This window comes from Globicephala melas, chromosome 19, assembly GCF_963455315.2.
Source record: "Globicephala melas chromosome 19, mGloMel1.2, whole genome shotgun sequence".
Lineage (NCBI taxonomy): Eukaryota > Metazoa > Chordata > Mammalia > Artiodactyla > Delphinidae > Globicephala > Globicephala melas.
In genome coordinates, this window is record NC_083332.1 from 61,844,165 (window position 1) to 61,868,462 (window position 24,298).

At 64.9% G+C, this 24,298-nt stretch overlaps 3 protein-coding genes across 8 annotated transcripts in view; 1 reads left to right on the forward strand and 2 right to left on the reverse strand.

The window, feature by feature from the left end:
* Positions 1 to 210: 210 nt before the first annotated feature.
* RNF166 (ring finger protein 166) lies at positions 211 to 8,178 on the reverse strand. Of its 2 annotated transcripts, none has more exons than XM_030849484.2 (6): positions 7,976 to 8,178; positions 3,914 to 4,070; positions 2,666 to 2,778; positions 2,149 to 2,263; positions 1,942 to 2,049; positions 211 to 1,175 (listed from the first exon to the last, which is right to left on the reverse strand). In XM_030849484.2, exons 1-6 carry the CDS (start codon positions 8,128 to 8,130, stop codon positions 1,110 to 1,112), a joined length of 714 nt encoding a protein of 237 aa, XP_030705344.1. In that variant the 5' UTR covers positions 8,131 to 8,178; the 3' UTR covers positions 211 to 1,109. The 2 variants fall into 2 exon arrangements, with proteins under 2 accessions (XP_030705344.1, XP_030705343.2); XM_030849483.2 differs by having other exon boundaries at positions 211 to 1,578.
* Positions 8,179 to 8,310: 132 nt separating this feature from the next.
* Positions 8,311 to 16,297, forward strand: CTU2 (cytosolic thiouridylase subunit 2). Of its 2 annotated transcripts, XM_030849477.2 has the most exons (15): positions 8,311 to 8,422; positions 9,069 to 9,143; positions 12,336 to 12,414; positions 12,558 to 12,617; positions 13,337 to 13,397; positions 13,788 to 13,897; positions 14,025 to 14,281; positions 14,415 to 14,550; positions 14,739 to 14,870; positions 15,137 to 15,228; positions 15,311 to 15,414; positions 15,512 to 15,644; positions 15,752 to 15,824; positions 15,923 to 15,981; positions 16,064 to 16,297. In XM_030849477.2, the coding sequence occupies exons 1-15, from the start codon at positions 8,358 to 8,360 to the stop codon at positions 16,254 to 16,256; spliced, it is 1,629 nt and encodes a 542-aa protein (XP_030705337.2). In that variant the 5' UTR covers positions 8,311 to 8,357; the 3' UTR covers positions 16,257 to 16,297. The 2 variants fall into 2 exon arrangements, with proteins under 2 accessions (XP_030705337.2, XP_060144476.1); XM_060288493.1 differs by lacking the exon at positions 12,558 to 12,617.
* The window catches only part of PIEZO1 (piezo type mechanosensitive ion channel component 1 (Er blood group)), a 53,969-nt gene continuing 45,954 nt past the window's right edge, over positions 16,284 to 24,298 (reverse strand). Inside the window, exons 29-51 of one of the 4 annotated variants that reach the window (XM_030849473.2) lie at positions 24,128 to 24,222; positions 23,815 to 23,883; positions 23,122 to 23,222; positions 22,739 to 22,820; positions 22,612 to 22,668; positions 22,351 to 22,523; positions 22,155 to 22,240; positions 21,776 to 21,967; positions 21,429 to 21,687; positions 21,170 to 21,358; positions 20,614 to 20,875; positions 20,269 to 20,392; positions 20,043 to 20,190; positions 19,748 to 19,962; positions 19,481 to 19,639; positions 19,253 to 19,400; positions 17,797 to 17,985; positions 17,602 to 17,694; positions 17,352 to 17,524; positions 17,152 to 17,274; positions 16,998 to 17,077; positions 16,716 to 16,905; positions 16,284 to 16,634 (exon numbers count right to left, since the gene is read on the reverse strand). In XM_030849473.2, the coding sequence (XP_030705333.2) occupies positions 16,385 to 16,634; positions 16,716 to 16,905; positions 16,998 to 17,077; positions 17,152 to 17,274; positions 17,352 to 17,524; positions 17,602 to 17,694; positions 17,797 to 17,985; positions 19,253 to 19,400; positions 19,481 to 19,639; positions 19,748 to 19,962; positions 20,043 to 20,190; positions 20,269 to 20,392; positions 20,614 to 20,875; positions 21,170 to 21,358; positions 21,429 to 21,687; positions 21,776 to 21,967; positions 22,155 to 22,240; positions 22,351 to 22,523; positions 22,612 to 22,668; positions 22,739 to 22,820; positions 23,122 to 23,222; positions 23,815 to 23,883; positions 24,128 to 24,222 (3,457 nt within the window). In that variant the 3' untranslated portion in view covers positions 16,284 to 16,384. Of the gene's footprint in view, positions 16,635 to 16,715; positions 16,906 to 16,997; positions 17,078 to 17,151; positions 17,275 to 17,351; positions 17,525 to 17,601; positions 17,986 to 19,252; positions 19,401 to 19,480; positions 19,640 to 19,747; positions 19,963 to 20,042; positions 20,191 to 20,268; positions 20,393 to 20,613; positions 20,876 to 21,169; positions 21,359 to 21,428; positions 21,688 to 21,775; positions 21,968 to 22,154; positions 22,241 to 22,350; positions 22,524 to 22,611; positions 22,669 to 22,738; positions 22,821 to 23,121; positions 23,223 to 23,814; positions 23,884 to 24,127; positions 24,223 to 24,298 lie in introns of all 4 variants that reach the window. The other 3 variants (XM_030849470.2, XM_060288492.1, XM_060288491.1) reach the window with 3 other exon arrangements.

Consider the following 24,298-nt stretch of genomic DNA (forward strand, 5'->3'; position numbering starts at 1 on the left):
GGGCAGGACCAGCAGGGGCTGCAGTCCAGCCCACCCCAGACGCGGAAACGGCCTCTGCGGGGCTCCAAGGCCAGCTGCTCTCTGAGCCGGAGCTGCCTGGGGACGGACACGTGCCCGCGGACCTCGAGTGGAGGACGGTCCGGTGGCCGCGCTCCAGCCCTCTGCCTTTAGTATTCACTGAAGGAGACGCACCAGCCAGGTCGCTGGAGATGCTTTGAGACATTTTATTTAAATTTTTTTTAAAGACAGCAATAATTTATGCCACGAGCCAAACGAGGGTGCCGATGAGCGTCTTGTGAGCTCTGGTCACTGCCCCGGCCCCGCGCTCTGCCACTGCCGGGGCGGCCCTGCTGGGGGCGCGAGGTGGTCAGCTTTGGACCAGGGACAGCAGGGCCGAGGCCAAGACCCAGGCGGGAGGCCAGGAGCAGACACAGCGCCGCTGCAAGTGGCTGGGCGTTGCGATTTCTTCCCGTGATTATCCCAGTGACCCTGGGGAACAGCGAGGTGACCTGGGGACGTGGCCACCTCGGTCCCTGCACACAGCGATTGCCCCGTCTCTCCTCTCCTCCCCGACCAATCCCACAACCGTTCGTTTTTTATTGTTTTTTTAAAAAATATAATTCTGTAAATGTTCCATAAAAATACTATTATTCCTAGTCAGACACGGATATTGCAATATGAAGGGCAACTGCTCTGTCTGTGCTCTAGAAAATGTGAAAAGGTCATCACACCGGATAATATAGAAAAGTGTGGAACCTCTAGGAATCATAAAAGCCAGTACCGAGCACGCGACGGGGAAGCGTTGCCAGGTGCTGGGCCGGGGCCCCCTCCGCGCTTCCCTGCTCAGTGCGGGGGCCTGTGGACGCGGCAGGGCCTGAAGGGTCCTCTCTGCAGGGAGGACATCATGGCTTTGAGACACAGTGGCCACACTCCATCCCAGTGGCCGGCCCCCCGAGGCCACCTGCTCAGCGCGACAGGGACGCGGCCTCTCCTCCTGCAGCAGTGAGGCTCCACCTGGCCCTCAAGGCGCCTTCCCAGGCAGGCCTGGGCCGCAGGAGCTGGCGGGGCGTGTCCCTTGAGGCGGGAGGCCTGGGCCAGTGGCCACGCCTTCAGTTCTCGGAGAGAGACAGGGCCAGGGCGGCCTGGAAGGCGGCCTCCTCGTCGATGCTGTAGTCCTGGAAGACAGGGAGTGGAGCTGGGCCAGGGACGCCAGGGCCTCCCAGAGCGACCCCCCTGGCCCTGGTCCTGTCACCTCAAATGGACCGGCTCTGCTGCGTCCAGCCTCCCCGCCCCCCTTCGGCCCCGCACGGTCACGGGGTCCCAGGCGCTGTGCAGCAACTGCGCTGCGGGGATGGTCTGGCTGCCCGGAGGCCACCGCACCCAGTGACTGAGGGCTGGGCGGACTGCGTGGGCTGGACGCCCGGAATCGGAGCTGTCCTTTCTCCTCAGACTCAAGAACGGGGCTTGAGATGAGCAGAGAAGCCAGGGATCCCCGTGGCATCCACCCATCGGGACCAGGCACAGGCGGAGGGAGCGGAGGGGTCGACTCCACAGGGTCTGGCGCCTGGAGGCTGGAGGCTGGCGGGGGACGAGAATAGCAGGGCTGGGGGTGCACGGGAGGGAAGGGCCTGCAGGAGGGTCTGCAGGTGGGAACCGCAGGTGGGAGAGGGAGAGGAACAGCCAGACCCCCGTGGAGGGGTCTGTGTGCCGAGGCCCTGGTGCAGAGCTGGGGAGATGGTGGCCCTGCGACGGCGCCTCCCCAAGAGGAGGCCCTGCGTGAGGAGAGCTCGCTGGCCCAGCGGTGAGGGACCCGCAGGACAGGGGGCCGCTGTGGGCCTGGTCTGCACAGCCCCAGAGCCCCCGGGCCTCTAGTGGCCACGTGGACCTACCCGGCACCGGCACTGGGGGAGGGGGAGGGGGAGGGGAGGGGAGGGCACCCACCACAAAGGTGTCGTAGGAGAACTTGTGCCGGTGGAGCAGGTGCTGCAGGAAGTTGGCGCTCTTGTAGCTCGGGTCGCCCCAGGGCATGGCTGAGCAGATGGGACACACCTGGGATAGAGCAGGCCGGTGAGCCTACAGGGCCCGGGCGGGCGGGCGTGCGTGCGTGCGTGCGTGCATGCATGCGTGCGTGCGGGCGGGCGTGCTCACCACGCGGCTGGGGTCGCTGCGGTGGCTGTCCACGCAGTGCTTCACCAACTCCTGCTGATCCAGGTTGCGGGCACCACAGTAAGGGCAGGCGAAGGTGGACCTGTTGGGGACGGCACTGGGGCGGGGGTGGGGGTGAGTGGCACTGCCCACCTTCCTACAGCCCGGCCGGCTCGCCCTCCCCTGCCCTGTGGGCCGTAGCTGCCGCGGGGCTCTGCCCCCGTCTGCACATCCCACCGCGACCTCCCGCCACCTAACCCCGGGCTGCCTGCTTCCCCGACATGGCTGCCCACCCTGAGAGGAGGTGTCTGTCCAGCCCCAGCCTGTCTGGGGACCGTGCATCCCTGCTGGGAGGTGAGCCGTGGGGGCCTGGCTTGGGCCCTCCTGGGGTCCCCTACCCGCAGGGGGCAAGGCCCTCCGCCGGCAGCCCTCCCACCTCCTCAGGGTGGGGCCCCACTGTCCACCCCGCGAGGTAGGCCCGGAGCTGCCCCACAGAGGGGGCCCCGGCGAGGCGGCCTACCTGGGGATGGGCTGGGACGTGGGCACCACAGGGACGAACTTGGGACAGTTGGCCATCTGCTCCTGGACCTTCACGCAGGAGGCAACGTGCACTCTCATCTTGGCCAGTGTCACCTGGGGAGGAGAGGAGGGGAGGGGCCGGGCAGCAGGGCTGGGCCTCTGGCTCCCGATGCCGCGGCCCGGCAGCGCTGCGCAAGTGGGGCCCAGAGGCCGAGTGAGGGAGACACAGACTCAGGACCCCGAAGGCTGCAGATCCGCACCCAGAAGCAGGCGCTCACGGCTTCACGATGGGGCCATGCGGGGGGCAGTAGGCCTCTGGTCCCTGGGGAGCTGCAGGCGAGGGAGGCCCACGAGGGGACAGGGAGGGTGTCTATTTGGGAAAAAATACCCTTTGTAACGGGAGCCAGCAGGCAAAATTCTGGACAGTCGAACGTCCAGCAAATTCTTTACCAAGAGGTAGGAAACGGAACAAGATACAACCTTCTCGGCTGCCCGAGTGGCCGTCCTGGCCGAAGGTGGGAAGCGGCTCAGCACAGGGCAGGGGAGGGGTGCCGGCGCAGAGAGCAGGCGGAACGACCCGGGGAGGACGCCCGGCAGCCCTCCCGGTGGCGGTGGCGCACACAGGAACCTAGTTCCCAGAACTGCGGAGGCGAGAGGGAGCAGGCGGGGCAGCTCCGCCTCGAGGGGCCCTCCTGACGCCGGCCCGCCCCCGGCTCTGCCCAGGGCTGGGACATTGAGCAAGCCTGCCACCCGGGCCCGCACGAGGCCAAGGGTGGGGGCCGCCTCACACAAGGGCCGACAGCCTGCTCCGCTCTCATGCCGGGAGGGAGGGGCACGTGCGCCTGCAGGAGGCCGCGGCAGCCCCTCACAGCGGGCTCACGGTGGCCCCTGGACAGTCTGACCTTCGACCTTGAGGACAAAGCAACAGGGCTGCTGCCTACTGTGATAACTCAGAAGAACTCGTTAACCCGAGCGATGGCAAAATCTGAAAGTCTAAGTTCAAACTCCGTTCCCGGGCTGGGTCCCCCACGAAGTGGTGTGCCCGCCTGAGCGGGCAGCGGGTGCCGGGACAGGGTGGGCTCAGCTCAGCCTGTGTCCCTGCGCCAGCCACAGCCCGGAGCCCAGGCCACATGCAGAGCCCGCAGGAAGCGAGTGGAGCGGCGGGCTGCCCAACGGGGAAGGGACGTGGCCCCTGCCCAGCTCCCCTGCGAGCCCATCGGAGCCCCCCGGGCCAGGCAGGCTGCGGTACCTTCTTACTGCAGCCCCGGCAGGGTGCCTTGTAGGACGAAAGCTGCTTCTCCACGTGGGCGGCCTTGTCCACTTTCTTGGGGTCGAAGGGCAGGCGGCACAGTGGGCACAGGGGGGATGGCACCTGCAGACACGGCTGGAGGCACTCCCCGCAGAACCTGCAGGGCAGACGTGGGCCTGAGGGCTGCGCTCCCCTCCATCAGCAGTAGCTTCTGGGCCAGGGTCCTACGGGTTGAATGGGCACCGTCTGTCCAGAAGATGACCCAGGTCGCTGCCCAGCTGTGGGCTTCTGGGACACTCCTGCCGATTCTGCGATGAGGGCTGAGCTGCAGCTGTGACCCCCGCCCCCCAGGTCCCATGCTGGCCCCGCAGCCCTGGTCCCAGCAAGAGCTCTGGCTGCAGGAGGCCCAGGGCCCAACCTGTCCGTCTCACTGCCAAGCGGTGACGATGCCACCTCAGGGGACTCTAGGACATCTTGGGGGACCCTGGAGACCCTCTACCCACGAAACTCTGGGGAGTGAAATCACTAACAGTGGTGAGAGGAAACCGCAGGACTCACTGCATGGAGCAGGGCCAAAGCTGGCCAGGGGGTGTCACCAGCCTTGGGACAGTGCCCTCTCCCCGGCAAGAAGGGCTCTGGCTCGGCCCTTGGCCGTGTCCGTGGAGACGCCACGTCGTGAGGCACAAGTCCCGGCACCCGTTGGCGCTTGGCCCCAGCAGCTGGTGTTTACAAACACCCCAGTGCCGCAGAAGAACGTGCACCGCCCGATGGGCAGTGGGGTAGCAGCTCGAACACTCTCAGTGGGGGCACGAAGGGCCAGGAGCCTGACCGCAGGACCAGCTCGGTCCACCTTTGCAGGAAGCACCAAGGGGACCGCTTAGCAGACGGGAACCGTGGAGCGGAGGCTCCACGGCCCAGAAGAGCACGCGCTCGGCCCCAAGAGAAAGGCGGCAACTTGGCGGCCTGCAAGAAACCCACGAGGTGTCGGGGTGTGCACCGCTCTGCGTGCGTCTAGCAGGCTGGGCCTGCGGCTCACCTGAGCTCAGGGGTCCCTGTTCTTTTGCCTCAGACTTTCACCTCATTTTAGGAAGAGGCAGCCGCAGGTCATCCCGAGGCCGTCCTCCTACACGCTGGCTTCCCAACAGCCACCACTGGGTCGTCACCGTGGGTGTCACTGTTTGCACACAAGAAAGGCCAGGCTGGGCCTGAGGCCCATCAGAAAGTGCAGGGTTCCTGACACCCTGTTCCTGCGCACCTGTCACTTTCCGCACCTGTCGAGGGCCCACCAGGCACTATCAGCAGCGCCCACCCCATAGTGCTCCAGCAAGTCCTCCAGGGCCGTCCCTCTCACTGGCCTCACAGCCGGGGCAGGCCTCGCGTGCCACCCTGTCACTGGAAGAAAGTGGCGGCTCCATGGTCCCCACGGGGAGGCCGGGGGAAAATCCGCACAGGAGCGCTCACGGCAGCACCGGTCACGAGAGCTGTGGAGAAGCCCAGTGTCCACTGACGGGCGAGGGACACACAGGAGGTGGCCGATCCTTACGACGGGACACCCCTCAGCCCAGAGGGAGCGCGGCGCAGCTGGATGCTGGCGCTCAGAGGACCCCGAAGGCGTGCTCCGTTCAGGACAGAGGTACAGAGGCTGGAGGCAGCCCCGGCAGAACCAAACACTGGCCCTCAGGGAGGCCTCATCAGAGGGTCAGAAACAGCTGTACAGGGCTTCCCTGGTGGCGCTGTGGTTAAGAATCACCTGCCAATCCAGGGGATGTGGGTTCGAGCCCTGGTCCGGGAAGATGCTGCAGAGCAACTACGGCTGTGTGCCACAACTGCTGAGCCCGCGTGCCATAACTACTGAAGCCCACGTGTCTAGAGCCCATGCTCCGCAAGAAGAGAAGCCACCGCAATGAGAAGCCCACACATCGCGACGAAGAGTAGCCCCTGCCCGCTACAACTAGAGAAAGCCCGCGTGCAGCAATGAAGACCCAACGCAGCCAAAAATGAATAAAATAAATAAATTTTTTTTTTTAAAAAAAGAGGAAGCCATACAAGGCTGAATTCCTTTATAAAAAGAAAAAAGAAACAGCCGGGCAGCTTCTGGTTCCAGATGTGGCTCACCGCCCAGGCCGTCCCCTAAGTATGGCAGATCACTGGCTCTGTCTGGGGCCCTGGGGACTTCACGGGAGCGCTTCCACACTCTCTACAGAGGCACCTCCTGCCTCTGGGCTCCTGCTCAAAAGCCCTCCCTACGACCTGTCCCCTTCTGTCTCGTGCTGGAGCATGAGTCCCGGCCCCTGGCAGGGCTGCTGTCACCTCCAGAAAACCTATTTGGTGAAAGGAGACTGCTACAGTTAGGGAGCTGGGGGTGGGGGCGAGGGGTGGATAACCAGACCACCGACAAACTTTTTAGAAGGAGAGATGTGAGTCTTCAAATCTTTCATGTTCATTTGCACACATGCCTTCAAAACACCGGAAGAGGAACTTATGGAAGGTAAGAGGCAGAGACGGAACAGCCAGGAGGCTTGTTTGCACCAGCAGGTAGAGCCAGGGAGAAAGTCTTTTTAAGGCAGAAGCTGAAGAAGAGGCTCTTGCAGGACCAGCCTCAGAAACAGGAGAAGAGGGGACAGATTCTGCCAAGAAGAGCACGGGGAAGCGGGGTTTATAGAAGAATATGCTTGCACAGCAGTTTGTGTATTTCTGTATTCTGAAAACCACCTTTTAAGAAAAGACTTATTTGGAAAAATAGAAACCAGATTCGTGCTGACCAGAGGCCCGAAACACCGCAGCCCAGGGCTGGGTGAGTGTTGATACAACCCGAAGCCCGGGAAAGGCTTTCTAAAGTTGGGCCTGGGACAATCGCTACAGCTCTCCCAGGGATGGGCTGGAAGAAGCTGAACACACTTGACAACACCCACTGCTGTGTGCTGACAAGAGAAGTGCTGTGCAGGGGCTGCCCCTGCCGAAACGCCACACACAGCATGAAAGAGTGAGGCGCAGCGCCTTCAGGACAAATCAGCAGTGCTCTCCCAGTGTGGGCAGGTAGGTCCCTGTGCTGCCTGCCAGTGTGTGTGTGTGTGAAGGCTTGCTGGCTCCTGACACGGTTCCTGCCACCTCCCTGGGTGAGATGAGCAGCACACACACCCAGCAGCTGCAACTCCCCCTTTGTATCAGGAACCTTCCAGGTCATCTGCCTTTGTTTGCAAAACGTTCAAAGACCAAGCCTGGGTGAATCTCGGCCCCACCTCCTCAGCAACTCCGCTGGCAGCCAAGCCCTCCTGCCCCCTCTCCCCACCCTGCTAATTTCACTCAAGAGCTGTATTTTTCAGCCACTCCAGAGAGTTGGAGAGCCGACACCCTGATCTCAGCCCCCTCCCAAACAGGCTGGCAGCTCCCAGAAGCCTTGAGTGCAGCACTTGGCTGGGAGGAGAGCCACATCCTCAGGTTTCTGTTCCTGAAACAACCCGGCCCTGGCACAGCCGGAAACCCTAGCAAGATGTGTGGCATCTGGTCCCCCGAGGGCCAGCCTGCCTGGCTGCTCAGTGATCGATGTGACCCAAGTTCTCCAACAGAACAAAACAGCACCAGACTCCAAACAAGCCCCTGCCCAAACTTTAGGGAACTCCTCTCTTCTGCAGTCAAGACAAGCAGACAGCGGGTCCAAAACAGAGTTGACGGCAAAAGGCACAAGGCATTTATTCACAACTGCCCACCGCAGTCTCCACGGGACCAGATGGAAGGCGACCGGCGCAGAGGTCGTGCCCGCTGCCCTGTGAGTCCCCGGGGAGGCTCATCTATGCCGTCAGCGGCCCCGGGCACTGCCCGTTAGAGATCGGGCAGGGCTGCAGGTCGGTCCTGTCTGCCGACGGGGTGATCGGATCGAGAGCCCGGGGTGGGCGGACGGGCGGGCAGGAGGATGGGCTGAGGGGGATGGACGCGCCCAGAGGGCAGAAACGGCCCTGCGCGGGGAGACCCGCGCCCCCCGAGTCCTCGCGCGCCGAGGCGGCTGCAGAGCGCTCCCCGCGGCGGCGCCCGACCCCGCGGCCTCCCGGAGGCCGGCGCACTCACGTGTGTCCGCAGCTGCCGATGGCCACGGGCCGATGGTAGACTTCCAGGCAGATGGGGCAGCTGTACTGCGCCTCCAGGCCGCTGTCGCCGCCCGCGGGCCCGCCCGGCGGCTGCCGCTGCTGAGCCGAGGCCACCAGGCTGCGGAACATCGCCATCCCCGGGGCCCGGCCCGCCGCCGCCGCCCCTGTCCCGGCCAGGCCCGGCCCGGCCCGGCCTGCGCGTCACGGCCGCGCCGGCTCCGAGTTGGCGTCATAGGGAGCGCCCGCCGCCGGCCTGCGCGTCACGGCCGCGCCGGCGCCTGGATGACGTCATAGGGAGCGCTCGCCCCTCGCCCGCGCGTCACGGCCGCGCCGCCGCCGCCGCCCCGGGACACGGAGCAGCCATGTGCGAGGTGGGCGAGGACTATCGGGAGCCCGCGCCCGCGGGGCCGCCGCCGCCACGGCCCTGGTAAGAGTTGGACGGCCGCACCCGCCGCTTTCTTTCCGGCGCTTCCGCAGACGGCGAGCCCTGCCCCGAGGGGCCGGCCCGCGCTTTACGCTCAGGGCCCCGGGAAGCCAGGAGACCGCCGAGGGCGGGGCCCAGGAGCCCCGGAACCTCAGGTCGGGGGTGGACCTCACTCCGCAGCACCCGGAGAGTGCCTGGCAAGCCCGTGGTAAACACTGTGCGCTCTCGCACCTCTAATTCTTGCAGCCAGTAGGACGGCTTCGCCCCTGACCAAGCTGTCCTTACAGGGAGGCGAGGAAAGTCGGCCTCCCTGTCTCTTCTACTCGCTGGCTCCACTTCTCCCTTCCAGGGCCGCAGAGAGCGAGTTGGCTCTGTAGTTGTGCCAGCCCCTGAGAGATTGAGCCCACTGAGCTGGCTTTAACAGACTGAAATCTCCCTAGGGCCCTGGTCTTTCCCCACAGTGGTAGTTTGGATAAGATACAAGCCGTGGTTTGTGTGGTTCCCCCCCCCCCCCGCCCCGGGCCCCAGTGACCTCGTACAACAGTTTGGGGTGAGAAACAGGCTACGGTCTCCCTGAAGCCCCCGGGAGAGGGTTGTAACCTGTGTTCCTGTTCTCTCCCCCCCTCCACCCCCCCGCCCACGTCTCAAGCCGTGAGCAAAAGTGTGTGAAGTGCAAGGAAGGCCTGCCTGTCGTGGTGATCCGAGCCGGAGATGCCTTCTGCAGGTGAGGCATGGAGGTGGCAGGCGACCTGGTACACGGGGTTTCACTCAGTAACCAGTACTGCCCCCATATCTGTGGCTTTGTTTTTTTAAAAAAAAAATTATTTTATTTTTTATTTATTTTTTGTTGTGTTGGGTCTTTGTTGCTGCGCACGGGCTTTCTCTAGTTGCGGTGAGTGGGGGCTGCTCTTCATTGCGGTGCACAGGCTTCTCATTGCGGTGGCTTCTCTTGTTGCAGAGCACGGGCTCTAGGTGCACGAGCTTCAGTAGTTGTGGCACGTGGGCTTCAGTAGTTATGGCTCACGGGCTCTAGAGCGCAGGCTCAGTAGTTGTGGCACACGGGCTTAGCTGCTCCGCTGCATGTGGGATCTTCCCGGACCAGGGCTTGAACCTGTGTCCCCTGCATTGGCAGGCGGATTCTTAACCACTGTGCCACCACGGAAGTCCTGTGGCTTTGTTTCTTGCTTTTGAAAGCATCTTACCACTTTACTCCTGCTTCTAACATCCTGCTGGCGTGTCTGTGTGTGTGCAGGTTTCTTGTGTGAATGCCATTCTCCCAACATCCGGCCGTTGGTCAGGTGGCAGGAAGGTATTGATGGAGCTTACGGGGAGAGTTGGGAGTGAACGTGGAGCGTGGTGTGCGGGAGGAGCTCTTTGGGGCAGCTGGAACGCATATAGGGGCAGATTGGAGCATCCTGGGGTCTCTGGCAGGTGTTCTTCATGATGCTGTTTGACTTGCGAGAGAGAGAGAGAGAGAGAGAGAGATGGAAGGCGGGCTGTAGTCTCCTCCCAGCTCTGGGAGAACCTTTGGACAGCAGGGGCTTATTCCCAGAGAGGCCTGAGCATATTCGGTTTTATCTGAAGCTCTCTGTGGCCCTGCCACATCGCCCTTGAATCATAACTTCCAGTGTCTGATCACGTTCACTGGATTCATAGCTCCACAAGGGCAGGGCCTGTCTCCCGTTTTATACCTGTGAATTTTTGGTGACATTGCATGCTTTGTATAGCGAGGGAACGCATGTTGAATGAGTGATGGGCTCACATTTTTAAATTGGTCTTCCAGAGTACTGGACTCTGCTTTCTAAAAGTTTCCGGAAGAGAAACCAAAGGGACGGAATAAGTTGTTTTCCCTGGACTCTCGCATGCTTGCCTGTCTTTGGGGGGGCCTAGTAGACTTGATGTGTGCCATCAGGAAGTACGTTTTAGGCAAGGAAGTCACCGCTTTAAGCACGTAAGAGCATCTAGAAACAGTGAACTCTCCGGTCTGTTTGGAGAACTCACAGATAAGAAGACAGGCCGCAGCGACTCCTGCTGGGCCCAGAGCTCCCCCTCCCCCGCTTGCCGAGTCCCGGGAAGAGACGGGAGGCTGATTTTCCAGGTTGCAGGTCCTGCAAGCTAGGTTTTGAGCAAGTTTCCTCAGTGACGGAGAGGCTCAGCGTGTCGGAAGCCCTGGCCTGGCCCGACCCACAGGGCGCATGTGGCTTCAGGAGCCTAGTGGTGCTGGGGAGGCGTGGGTGCAGCAGCCGCGGGGTCCTCGGTGCCGCCGTGAGCATCTGTGTCTGCTTGAGGAGCCTCCCCGGGCCCTGACCTTCCAGGAGTCACTCCCATGGCTGGTCTCCTGGGGTCCCGGAGCCCCAGTGATTTGCTGCTAAAACCGAGTTGAGTTACCATCCACAGAGGTGCCTCGGGGTGTTTGGTCGGCATTTCGTAAGTGGTGCCTGCTCGGGGTTGGGGGGACTGCTGTGATACCAGCACGTGCGTACAGGAAGAAGGAAATAGATATGGGGGCAGAGCCCCAGGCTTGGGGCCGCTCCGCTCCCTGCTGCGCCGGGCGCTGTTGTCCACCTTGGCTGCCTGCTGGGGAGCGAGCTTGCTCTCTCGCTCTCTCTCTCTCTCTCTTTCTTCCTTCCTTTCCCTCCTTTCCCTTTCTTCCCTTTTTTCCTTTTCTTCCTTCTTTTCTGTCTCTCCGTCTGTCTTTCTCCCTCTCTTTTTTCTCTCTCTTCTGTTTCTCCTTTCCTTCCTTCCCATCTTTCTGTCTTTTCGTCTCTCTCTTTCCTTTCTTTCTTTTCTTCTTTTTTCTTTTTCTTACACTTCTTTCTTTTGTTTATATTCACCGTTTGTTAATTTATCTTGGCCGTGCTGGGTCTTAGTTGCGGCATGCGGGATCTTTGTTACAGCATGCAGACTTCCTGGTTGTGGCATGTGGACTTCTTAGTTGCCACATGTGGATTCTTAGTTGCGGCGTGTGGGATCTAGATCCCCGACCAGGGATCGAACCTAGGCCCCCGGCATTGGGAGCGTGGAGTCTTACCCACTGGACCACCAGGGAAGTCCTTGTTTCTTTGTTTCTTTTTTCCCTCCCTCCCTCTTCTCCCTTCCCTTCCCTTCCCTTGCTTCCTTCCCTTCTTCTCATCCCTTGCGGCTTGCGGGATCTTAGTTCCCCAACTGGGCGTGGACCCCGGGCCACGGCAGTGAGAGCGCCGAGTCCTAACTGCTGGACCGCCAGGGAGCTGCCCTGGGGAGCTTTTAAACGTGGGTGGCTGGGTCTCACCTGATACATCCTGACGTGGTCAGCCTGAGTGATTCTCATGTGCGGCCAAGGCTAAGAACCTCTGACCTGGTGAGCCCCAGGCTCAGCTGGAAGGCTGGCCAAGAATGCAGAGTCCCAGGCCCTGTTGAAGTTATGGTTCTCCGCGTTTGTGGGAGCCTCCTGGGCATTTCTGGAGGCCAGTGTGGGGCTTTAGGACGCTAGTCCCCTGACCCCACAGCCTGCTCAGTGCCTCCCCACGGGGGTCTTGGAAGGGGTCAGCTACTCTGCCTAGGGAAGGGTCAGGGTGGCCTTGCCCCGTGCATGCCCTTCCATCCCTTCCGCCAGCTGGGCCTGCCTGAGTAGCTGCAGTTCACAGTGGTGAGAATTGGGGGTGACCCAAGCGGGCCTTTCAGTGTGATGTGAGGCCCATCCTGGGGCAGCCACAGTTGGTGAGAACCCCTCACCCCTGGCTCCCCTTGCCAGTCTTTGGGCGCAGCCTCGACGTCAAGACAGTGCTTTTAAGGGTGGAAGTTGCTAGAAGAGAACGTAACCCGGCGGAGCGTTAGGCTGTCCTTCTACGAGGCAGGGGTGGACAGCTTCCCCATCCTCACGGCGGGCGGGTGGCCTGGGCGGTGTTGCCGCAGCTGCTGCTGCTCTGTGTTGCAGGGACTGTTTCAAGGTCTTTTACGTCCACAAGTTCAGAGCCGTGCTTGGAAAGAACCGGCTGGTCTTCCCGGGGGAGAAGGTGGGTGTGGCGCCCCCCCCCCCGCAGGTGGCCTGTCCCGGCCGCCTCCCTCACGCCTGCACTTGGGGGTGGCCTGACGTCCGTGGGCGGGGCTGGGGCATGTTGGGGGCGCAGTGCCTCCGGTGATGTTCCTTCTCCCCCAGGTGCTCCTGGCGTGGTCCGGGGGGCCTTCGTCCAGCTCCATGCTCTGGCAGGTCCTTGAGGTACGCCTGCACACCGTCCTGCACCCAGGCTGTGCCCGGTCGAGCTCCAGGGTGGGGCTGGCACCGAGGGGCTCTTGCTTGGGGCTGGGGGGAAGGCCCACTCCCCAGCTAGGACACCCGAGGGCTCTGGCGCGTGTGCGCGAGGCACAGCCCCGAAGCGGCGTCCGGAGTGCCAGCCATTCCCCGGTTTAGCGCCCCACCCCTTTGCTGGGCTGCGCCAGAAGCACGTTGCTGGGGGCCGCGCGTGCCACGCCAGAGCGCCCCTCAGAGTGTCCCGGGGCCCCGGGCCCTCCCCGCAGTCCTGGTGGTGTGTCAGGACGGTGAAACGAGCAGGCGTTTCGGGGGCCTAGAGGGCCTGGTTCTGGCGGGGGGCAGGGTGGCTTCCCTGAGAAGTTTGAGGGGAGACCCGGAGGAGCCGGGGCGCGGCCGGGTGGCGGAGGGGCGCGGGCCGGAGACTGGCAGGCTCAGCTTGGGCGTCGGAGGCCTTGGCCCGCGTGGGACACGCACGGATTCCCTGGGCTCTGTGAGGGGCTGTGGGCCGGTCTGTACCAGGGCTAACAGGAGGCGGCCCAGGGCTTCGGCACAGTGCTTCTGTGCTCGGCCTTCTGCGCTCGCCTCCTGGTCCCCTAGCCCCGGCCGGAGGCTGTGAGAGCAGCGGCCCGCCCCGGCTCTGTCCAGCGCCTGGCTGTGGACCTGAGGCCCTTTTATGTCCACCCCAGGGCCTGAGTCAAGATTCTGCCAAGAGACTGCGTTTCGTGCCAGGGGTTGTCTTCGCTGATGGTACGTGTCGCTGCTTCTCCTGGGCCGTGGTGCTCGGTTGGGCCCACTGACGGCTGGCGCTGTGCCCACACAAAGCCCTGGTGGGGGCGTTTCTCTCGAGATGATGCCCGTGTTCGACAGGCAGCACCGCTGCTGTCTTAAATCTCAGACCGTCCAGGTTTGGGCGGGAGCATCTGCCTGGCGTCTGTCATGGGGTCAAGGGCACTGAGTGAGAAGGGCGAGTTCTTTGCCCTTCTCTGCCCCCCTTTTTTCCCCAACCAAAACAGAGAACCCACCAGCCACTCTGAAAACGACCTGCAAGGACACAGGTCAGCGTCCAGAGACTGCTGCCCTCCAGGGTGCAATGGCCTTGGCCCTGACCTTGCTCTCCTTTCTGCCTGCGGTTCTCAGAGGGAGCAGCCTGTGGCCGGAGCCCGGAGGACCGAGCAAAAACCCTGGCCGAGGCGAAGCTGGTCCTGCAGACCGTCGGCTTCCCGTGGCACATTGTCGCCTTGGAAGAGGTGGGCAGGCTGTCCCTGCTAGAGCGCCCCGGGGTGACTGCTGGGTGTCCAAGAGGGGCGCCAGCCTGTTTCCCCACGTGGGGTGGGCTGGCCCTCACGCACTCCCCCCCCCCTAAATACACACAAGGTGTTCAGCCTGCCGCCGTCTGTGCTGCGCTGCTCTGCTCGGGAGCCGGTCGGGACCGAGGGAGCCTACAAGGCAGCGGTGGACAGTTTCCTGCAGCAGCACCATGTCCTGGGGGAGGAGAAGCAGAGCCGGCCCTGCCCCCAGCACCCCCAGGGCCGGGCTGGGCCGCCCACAGCCGACCAGACTGAGGCTCTGTCCAGACTCTTCAACTCAGTGAAGACGCTGACGGCCAAGGAGGAGCTTCTGCAGACGCTGCGGTGAGTTCCCTGCCACCCCAGGGTGCCAGCCCTGTTCCTCCCACCCAGGTCCTGAGACCCTCTCCCCCCTGCCCCCCCGGAGTTCTGGGCCTACCCTACCTGGGCTCCTGAGACCCCCTGCCCTGCCCTGCAGGACCCACTTGATCCTGCATGTGGCCCGGACCCACGGCTACTCCAAGGTGATGACGGGGGACAGCTGCACCCGCTTGGCCGTCAAGCTCATGACCAGCCTGGCACTGGGGAGAGGGGCCTTCCTCGCCTGGGACACGGTGCGCCTGCAGCTGCCCAGGGCCCCGTCCCCACCCTCCTGGCCCCTTTCTCTTGACGCGGCATCTCCTGAGTCGGGTTGCCCGCGAGGCGGGGGGAGCCCGTGACCCCCCCAGCTGGCAGGGAAGGAGGGGGTGCTGTGAGCCGGTCAGCTGCGGGCGGCAGGGAACGCTGTGCCCCCCGCCCCCAGGGCTTCTCAGACGAGCGACACGGCGACGTGGTGGTGGTGCGGCCCATGCGCGAGCACACGCTGAAGGAGGTCGCCTTCTACAACCGCCTGTTTGCCGTCCCCTCCGTCTTCACGCCGGCCGTCGACACCAAGGTCAGCGGTGCCCGCGCCACACGTCATGCTCTCCGGGAAGGGGGGGCTCTCGAGGGAGGAGGGTGCCCAGCTGGGGGTCATGCACGTGGGGAGGGACAGTGGGGCAGCCTGACATTTGTCGGCGATGCTTTGTCTAACGACAGGGACGCTCGAGAGCAGGGGCCCTGGCTGGCTGCACCGCAGGCTCTCGGGCTGGTGTTGTAGAGAAGCCCGTGCTCCCTGCTCTCAGTGGGTCCTGACCAGCCCCCTCGTCTCATTGCTCCCAGGCCCCGGAAAAGGCCAGCATCCACCGGCTGATGGAGGCCTTCATTCTCAGGCTGCAGGCCCAGTTCCCCTCCACGGTCAGCACTGTGTACAGGTGGGTGTGTGTGGGTACCGGGAGGGGGTCCTGGGAGGGAGTGGAGCCCCCCAGCCGACGGTGCCCTGTCCCCCACCCCCAGGACGAGCGAGAAGCTGGTGAAGGCGCCCAGGGACGGCTGTGCCGCCGGCACCCCCGGGCCCCGCTGCCTGCTCTGCATGTGTGTGCTGGACGTCGACACTGCTGGTGTGTCCCTGCACAGGGTGCCAGGGGAGAGGCACCGGCGAGTGGGCGTGGGGGTTCCGTGGCCCCCGAGGTCCCCTCAGCTCCTCTCTGCTTGCAGACAGTGCCACAGCTTTTGGGGCTCAGACCTCCTCGCAGCTCCCCCAGACGCAGCCCCCCATCGCAGAGGCTGAGGCGCCCACCGTGTCCTGCTGCCACAGCGGGATGGGCAGGGCCCAGCACTGCTGCAGGATGTGAGTCCCTGCCTTGTCCTGTCAGCCCCACCCGCCATGGTCGGCACCTCACGGCTGCACAGGGGAGGGGTGCCCTCGGGCCCTTATTGAGCCTTCTGCTCCCGCAGGGAGGAGGACGACCCCCGCGCCTGTGTGATGGAGCAGCTGTGCTATGGCTGCCGTGTGAATATGAAGGACTTGGTGAGTGGAAGCCTCTCCCCCGCGTGAGGGAGCAGGTGGGCACTGGCCTGGGTTTGTGCTTGCGCAGCCCCGGCACCAACGTCAGCTCTCTGTTGCAGCCCTCCCTGGATCCCCTGCCACCCTACATACTGGCCGAGGCCCAGCTCCGCAGCCAGAGGTACTGCCTGCTCTGCTGGGGTGGGCGGGGTGGCTAGGAGGGGTCCTTCTGGGTCTCGGTTCCCAGCGTGCGGCTTCCCCAGGGCCGAGGCTGAGCAGGAGATCCAGGAGCGTCTGCTGGAGGCCGAGGATGGGGCACGGCCGGGCGCGACCTCGGCGGAGCAGGCCCACGAGGACGGGGCACGGCCGGGCGCGACCTCGGCAGAGCAGGCCCACGCGGACGGGGCACGGCCGGGCGCGACCTCGGCGGAGCAGGAAGGCGCGGATGGCCTGTGATCACCCGTTTGTATAAATAAAAGGTTTTAATTAGAAAACTACAGTACGAGTGGGCCGGGCTGCCGGGCTGCCGGGCCCCACGGGGAGGGCGGTAAGAGACGGCAGTCCTGCGCCGGGCCGGGGCGCTCCTAGTCCTTGTCGCGCGTCCACGCGATCAACGTCTCGGGCGAGCGGTACAGGAAGATGAGCTTGGCGTACAGCTCCTCCTCCAGCTTCAGCTCCCGAGTCTCCCGCACCAGGAAGATGTCCTGGCACAGCTTGAGGGCGCGGTCCACGCACGGCAGCTCCTCAAACATGATGGAGTGCGAGATCTCGCTGAAGAAGCCGCGCACGAACTTGCCGATGACCAGCACGATGGACACGTACAGCCCCATGATGCTGCAGGTGGGCGGTGAGCGAGCGTCGGGGCCACGGCCTGGCCCGCACCCCAAGCCCGCACCCCGGCCCCGCCGCACTCACCCGTAGCCGGCCAGGAAGCCCAGGCTGGGCGGGCTGACCTTGTCGCTGAAGATGACCATGGGCAACAGGTTGCAGTCAGCCTGGCAGTCCTGCAGCTCGATGACCCACCACTCGAGGAAGCCAGCCGCCCCCGAGCCCACGCGCTCCCTGCGCAGCTGGATGCGCACGCCCAGGTAGTCGGCCTCCTCGTCTGGGTCGGAACCAGGAGGCGTCAGGCCACCGCCCCGTCCGGGGCCGAGGCCACGGCCGGCTCCCCCGCCCTGGCACCCCCGCCCCACTCACTGGGCTGCAGCTGCTTCACGGGGTTGGCTTCAGGCCCGTTGGGGGCACGGATGTACTTGGGGAAGAGGTGGGGGATGACCCTGCGGGAGGAGGCCGGCAGGTCAGGCCCAGCCCAGCCCTCGTGCAGCCCCCCCGGCCCCCAGGCCCCACTCACACGGACTGGTCTGAGGTGCCCTCCAGCAGGCTGGCCAGCTGCCTCCGGGCGGTGCTGTTGGGGGCCAGGCCCAGGGTGTGCTTCTCGTTGGTGTACTCCACCGTGCCGCCCTTGGCCAGGTCCCTACGACAGCACGAGGTGTGACCCCCACGGGCGTGCCCCCCCCTCCCCAGCCCGGCCGCTCCTGTCCCGGGACGCACCTCTGGAAGTTCCAGGTGAAGCGCAGAGTGATGTCGGCAGTGCCGTTGTACAGTTCCCGTTTCATCTGCGCCCGGCTTGGTGGGCTGATGCGCCAAAGGGCCCCGGAGCTCCCCTCGATCTGCGCCGTGACGATGTCCTCGGGGCTGTACTGGCTGATGAACTGCATGGCCAGCTGCGCAGAGGGCGGCACCTCAGCGGGGCGCAGCCAGGCCCCCTCCCATCCCGGCGTTTGCGTTTGGGGGCACTCACCGGGTGGGGGTCAAACTGCTTGGACAGCTCCTCGTAGGCCTGGTGCGTGAAGGGCACGATGGACGGCTGCTGGGCGCTCATGGTGAACAGGGGCTGGCGGTGGAGACACGGTGACGTGGCGCTACGGGAGCCCCCGCCCCAGGCCACCAGCAGCCACAGGAGGGCGAGCTCGTCTCCCGGGCAGGGGCCGCTCACCTCGTAGCCACCCAGCTTGAGGGTGACGGTGACGTCAGTGGGCTGGTTGACGACGCCGACCACGGACCGCACGAGGGACATGAAGAGCAGCGGGAACCAGATGATGGCCACGAGGAACAGGATGATGAGGCCGCCCATGCCGTACTTGACGACCTTCTTCTTCTTCTGCCCCTTGGGCTGGGGGTATTTCTGGGGGTGGGGGGGCGTGGGGCAGTACAGGTCACCCAGTGCGGCTCTGCGCCGTGCCGAGCAGCCTGCCTCCCTGCTCTGTGGCGGCGGGCGCCGTGGTCTCAGGCTCCGCCTTGACTGAGCACTGAAACTGAAGCCGTGGCAGTGAAGACAGTGGGGACCGGGGAGTAGAGCCCAGAGCCAGAAACAGACCTTTCCTCTGCGACTCTGCAGAGGGGCGGCTGGACACCCACGTGCTGAAGAGTCACGCTGGGCCCTTAAACCCTCGGCAAAAGTGAACTGGAACCTAAGACCTAAAACGGGAAAAGCCTTCGGGGCAAACCTCTCTGAGAAGCACCTAGTGTTCGGGATACACAAAGAACTCTCACAGCAATGGAAACCACCCAAGAAAAAGCCGGCAAGACATGTGAGCGGACGTCTCCCCAAAGGTGACACACGAGTGACCGACAAGCACAGGAAAAGATGCTCGACATTATCAGTCACCAGGAAATGCAAGCAGAACTGCAGTGAGACACCGCCTCACCCCTACCAGGACCGGCGAGATCACACAGTAACACGTGGGCAGGTAGGATGGTGCCCCCGCCAGGCAACACCCACGCGGCAGTTCCACTCCTGGGTGTGCACCCGGGAGAAAAGGGGGCCTGTGGCCACAGTTCTGGACGTGAATGGCCATGGGGGCGTTTTTTAGGGCACCCAAAAGGTGTCCTAGGCCACGTCACGCTGAGAGAAGCGTGAAGTCCAGTCGCGGAAGGCCACGCGTCCCGTGACTCCATGTAAACGGCACCACAGGCACAGGCACATCCGTGTAGAAGACGAACAGGGGCCGGGGCTGGGGACTGACTGCTAGTGGGAGTGGGGCTTCTCCCCGGATGATGGGCACTATCTTAAGTTGACTGTGCTGACGGTCGCCTCAGTCTGATAGACTAGAAACCACCAAACGGGGTGTGTGAATTTTATCAATAAAACTGCTAAAAAAAAAAAAAAAAGGGCACGAAAACCCAATTAACATTTTAGTGCCCACACCACGACCTGTGCTAGTGGACCAGGGCCCAAGAGGCCAGGCCTCTCCTGCTCGGCGTCTGCTCAGGCCCCTCTGTGGTTGGCCACCCCAACACGGCCACATTCACTGTCCCCTCGAAGAAGCCCCTTCTGACCTCCAGGAAGTTTTTAGGATGATGCTCTCGGGACTCATGTTTCCTGGGCTGTGAACCCCAGGAGGGACCCCAGTGGGGAGTCCCCTGCTACCCCCACCCCAGGGCCCGGGCACCTTTTCCATCTCTCGGCTACACTTGATGATGAAGATGTTGGCATAGATGTCCTCCACGCACATCCAGTTGGACAGGGACAGCGTGGTGTCCGTCCATACCCAGTCCATCACAGCCCGCAGCTCCACCAGGAATGGTACCAGCCGGAACCTGCCGGACACCGGGGCACCGTCAGGAGGGCCGGTGGGGAGGGCAGCCCTGCCGCAGGTGCCCAGGCCGGCCACACTCACCCCTGGAAGAGGAAGAGGTTCAGGTGGTTGTACTTCTTGGTGAGGAAGTTGCCGAGGATGCGGGTGGGGTAGCCGCAGCGGATCTGGTAGGCGGACAGGGCGAAGTAGATGCACTTGACGAAGTACCACAGCTGGGCCACCGCGTTCTGGCTGAACATGCTGGATGGGACAGGAGCCGGGGCAGGTGCCTGTTGTGAGGCCGGAGCTCCACGGTCCCCGCCCCGGCACCTACCGCTCGGTGACAGCGGGGAGCCCCCCGGCACCTACCGCTCGGTGACGGCGGGCAGGATGAAGAACATCCACAGGTGCACGGCCAGCACCAGGACCACCTGGAAGGCCAGCTTGCCCAGCACGGTCTTGCGCAGGTAGAGGGCGCGGTCGACGACCATGGTGCCGAACTGGATCAGCAGCATGACCAAGAAGGCCTCCGGCACCTGGTCGTCTGACAGGGAGGACGTGATGGCTGTGGCCGCCGAGTGCTTCTGTGGCCAGGAGAGCAGAGGTCAGGGGCGTGGCCGCAGATGTGGGGCTATGCTCGTGGGGGCCCTGAGACCCAACTCACCCCAAAGGCCCAGAATCCGAACATGATGATGACGAAGTCGACGACGTCGGCCAGGAACATGAGAGCGTAGACGTCGGTGGCCGCGCGGTACTTAGTGTGCAGAATGTCGTGGAAGAAGCGCCTTACAGGCCAGTACACGCTCCGGGCCCTGCAGGCGAGTGGCCTCAGTCCAGGCCCCACTCCTCCCACCCACCCTGGCCTGGGCGCTCCGGGCCGGGTCACTCACAGGGACAGGCAGAAGCTCTGCAGCCGGAGCCCCAGGGCCCTCACTCTTGTGCAGTGGCGGCTCTGCCTCTCCTCGCTCTCTGCAGCCGCCGCCTCTGCTCCCACCTCCTTGTCGTCCTCGCTTTCTGGGGGGGGGGGGAGCAGCCGCTGCTGACGGAGCCCATGGTACGGGCTGGGCCCGGCTCAGACCCCACAGGGGCTGCATTGCCCCCCGCTCACAGACCGGACTGAGTGCAGGGACCCCCTCCCCCCACTGAGGGTCACCAGCAGTGGCCATCAGGGACGCTGCTGGGCAGTGGCTCCACCAGGTGGGCCGCGATGGCTGCACGTGGCCGGGCCCTCGTACCAGTGGCTTCCCGTCCTCTGGGTCCTGTGCTCTCCTTCCTTCTCTTCCTGAGACGCAGGCTGACGCGCCTCTCGTCACGGGGCTCTGGGGACCTGTCCTTTGCTTCCACTGGGATGTCGTCCTCAGTGGGGGCCCTGGCCACCCCTGGCTCCCCCTGGGGTCCCAGCAGGGCCGGCTCCTCCTCAGCCGCCTTGTCCTTCCCACCACCCCTGTCACGCTCCTTCGGGACAGGATCCTCGTCGTGATCCCAGAGGCCATAGCACTGTGGAGGGATGTGCAGGGCTGGTGAGGAGGCCGGCGTGGCAGCACATGGCGCGGGCGAGGTGGCCAGGCCCGCACTGGGCCTCACGGCATCCGGCCTGCCTCGGAGCAAGGTGGCTGGGCGTGTGCGCGGCCGTGTGCGCTGTGTGCCCGCACGTGTGTGTGCGCGAGAGGCGGCAGCCGTGTGTGCTGTGTGCCCGCACGTGTGTGTGCGCGAGAGGCAGCGGTCCTGTGTGCTGTGTGCCCATGTGTGTGTGCACGGGAGGCGGCAGCCCTGCGCGGCGCGTGCGCTCACCAGCAGCTGGGCGCGGTGGAAGAAGAGCACCATGAGCTGCGGCAGGTCGTACTGGATGTAGCTGTCGCTCTTCTCCAGGCCCAGGATGCGTGGCGGGAAGTAGGGCTTGTTTTCATAGCGCCGCAGCACGGCGTAGCTGTTCCAGGGGAAGAAGCCGAACTGGAACAGGTACTTGGCGACCACCGTGACCTGCAGGCGAGAGGAGTCAGCGGGGCGCCAGCCCCCGACCCCCACCCCCACTGCCAGCCGCGATGCCCACCTCGGTGAAGATGATGGCCGTCATCCAGAAGCGCTTGCTGGGCCGTGGGATGGACAGCATGGCCCACAGGAAGACCAGCACGGGCAGCATCAGGGAGGCGGCCGAGGCGGTGACCATGTGGTTGAGGATGATGACGAAGTAGCAGAGCAGCTCCGAATGGGCGGCCACACACTGGTACACGGCCTCCAGCAGCCGCAGCACGCGGCCCTGTCCCGCCGCGAATCGCTCGGCCTCCTCCAGCTCCGGGATGTGCAGGCACCTGCCGGGGGACCAGGCTCAGAGCCTCGGGGGCCACCAGGCGGGCCTGGGGCCACCAGTCCTACCACCGTACACCCCTCCCCGCGCACCTGTCCAGGAGCAGCTCGCTGGCTGTGCGCATTCTGGCGCGGCCGCTGGCGGGAAGCTCCCGGGAGCCGTGCAGGGAAGCCCTGGGCTCGGTGACCATCTCCTCGCCGCTGCTCTGGGTGTTATAGCTGGTGCTCAGAGGGCTGCTGATGTCCTCGGTCATGCTGCTCTGTGGCTCCTCCGCCCCCAGCCCGCTGCAAGACGGGCGGGTCACAAGGGGGCCTGTGTGCCCCTCAGGCTCTGGGGCGGCCCTGGAGGGCTTCGGGGTCTCGGTGGATGAGGGCCCAGCCGGCTGCCTGGCCCTGTGCAGCAGCTCAGGTGCCGGGGCTGGACCTCACTCTGGGCCAAAGACAGGCCGGGCGGGGTGGGTCCCGCTCCTACCTGGACGGGGTGCTCAGTGCATCACGGATCATCTCAGCTTCGCTGGCATACAGCTGGTCCAGCACGTCCCGGCGCACCTCTCCGCCCTGCAGGGCAGCGAGGGGCTCAGGGCAGCCGCGGTGGGCGAGAAGGCGTGGGGGTGCCCGCAGTGGGCGTGGTGTGGAGTGCAGGGGGCGGGGCGGGGCGGCCCACTCACCCGGAGCAGCTCCTGCGTGAGCAGGTAGCGCTCAGCACGCAGCACGTCACTCATGGCGCGGTGGTGCCGCGTGAAGTCGTGCAGCCAGCGCGTCAGCTCGTCCACGAGCGCCTGGCCCAGCACCCACAGGAACTGCACGGTGCTCAGCACTCGCTGCATCACGTGGCTGCGGCCTGCGGCGAGGGCGAGGCATGCGGTGCTGGAGGGACGGCTAGTGGGAGCCCCGCAGCGCCCCAGCCCCTAGCCCTCGGGCCAACTCACCGGCTACCTCATCCTCCAAGCCCTCTGCCAGCTCTGCCTCCTGGCTGGGGTCACCGCCTGGGCACAGGGGTGCTGGTCAGCGCCTTGCAGCCCCACCTCCCTGCAACCCGCCAGCCGCTGGACTCACCCGTGGGCAGCGGCCCTGCCTGCTCCTGCCGCTGCTGGTGCAGCACCGTCTGGGCATTGGTCACCCACGCCTGGTACGCCATCTGCAGGCCAGGGCCCCGGGTTAGCACGTGGCCTCCCCTGACCTGATCCCGTTAGCCGAGGAGCCTGGGGCCAGGAGGCCCAGCTGGGGGCCGTCAGCTCCCTGCGCCTGGGCAGGAAACGGGCCACGGAGCTGTGGGGGGAGGACTGGGCGGTGCATGCCGCCCACCCAGCACGTCCTGCTTGTCAGCGCCAGGCCCCGTGCTGAGAGCCAAGGGCCCGAAGACGGACAGGAGAATGTGTGTCCAACATACGCTGAGCCCGTCTGCAGGCCACAGCGGCCCCGCCAGCCCGCATGCTCACCTGGAAGGCGCTCTGTGCTGACTGCTGGGCGTCCTCGGGCTGCACCTCCTCCTCCTCCTCGCTGTCCGACTCGAACAGGAAGTAGTCCCCGGAGTGGATGACTGCGGGCAGGGGTCACTGAGAGCCGGCCGCCCCCGTGGCTGGGCTCCGCACCTCACTCCTCCTCCCCCGGACCCTCAGGTCTGTCTCCTCGGTTCGGGGTGGGTCTGGGAACAGCCTAGCCATGCTGGACTCCCTCAACAGCCTACGACCCTGGACTAAGGCCTGCATGCCACCCTCCCCCCAGCGATGGCCACGGGGGCAGGAGGCGGTGAGCGGCACGCCGGGGGACTGTGGCACGTGTATGGGGCATGGGCGGGAGCAGTGGCACGGGACCAGACTGGGCGAGAGAAACGCGTGAGGGCAGGGCGAGAAAAGCAGGGGCAGTGCCGACCGGCAGCGGGGATCCAGCCTTCCGAGCCCGCGTGTCAGGAAGGAGACAACAGAGCGCGTTGTCGGGGACGTGGCCCGACGACAGCAGGGCTCAGCAGGGAACCTGAGAGCCCACGCACGGGGCTCCTGGGGGTGCTGGCCAGGTCAGCGCAGGGCGCGCCCCCTCCGTCCCGGCGGAGACGGCGGCCAGGGTGTGGGAGGCCTGCCTGGCGCACAGCAGCTCTGAGAGGGCAGCCAGGGCAGGCCAGGTGGGGGCAGTACCTGTGGCGTGGTCCAGCCAGGATCGCCACCACTGTGGCCGTGGCGAGGAGCCCCTTGCACTGCCGGGCCCTGTGGAGGGGCGGGGCGAGCGTGAGTCAGCGGGGAGCCCCCAGGGCAGCGAAGGGGCAGGCCACGTGTGGTGCCGTGTGGGGCGCAGGACAGACCACAAGTGCGGACGGACAGTCACGGGCCGGCCACGTGGCCCGTGGGGACAGAGAGTGACCAAGCGGCACAGGGTGGTTGGGCTGGAAGCCCCGTGGGATGCCACACGGCACAGATGCAGGCAGGCTCCACCAGGCGTGGACACACTCACCTGGCTCCTGGCTGGGGTCCAGGGAGCCCTGTGGGTGGCCGCGCCTGGCCCGGCTGTGCCTGTGCTTCTCCTGCTTGGCCTGGATGCGCTCCATCCTGCAGGGCGGGAGGTGGCTCAGCGCAGGGTGGGGCGGGGCCAGAGAGCCCGTGGCCCCACCCACACGGCACCTAC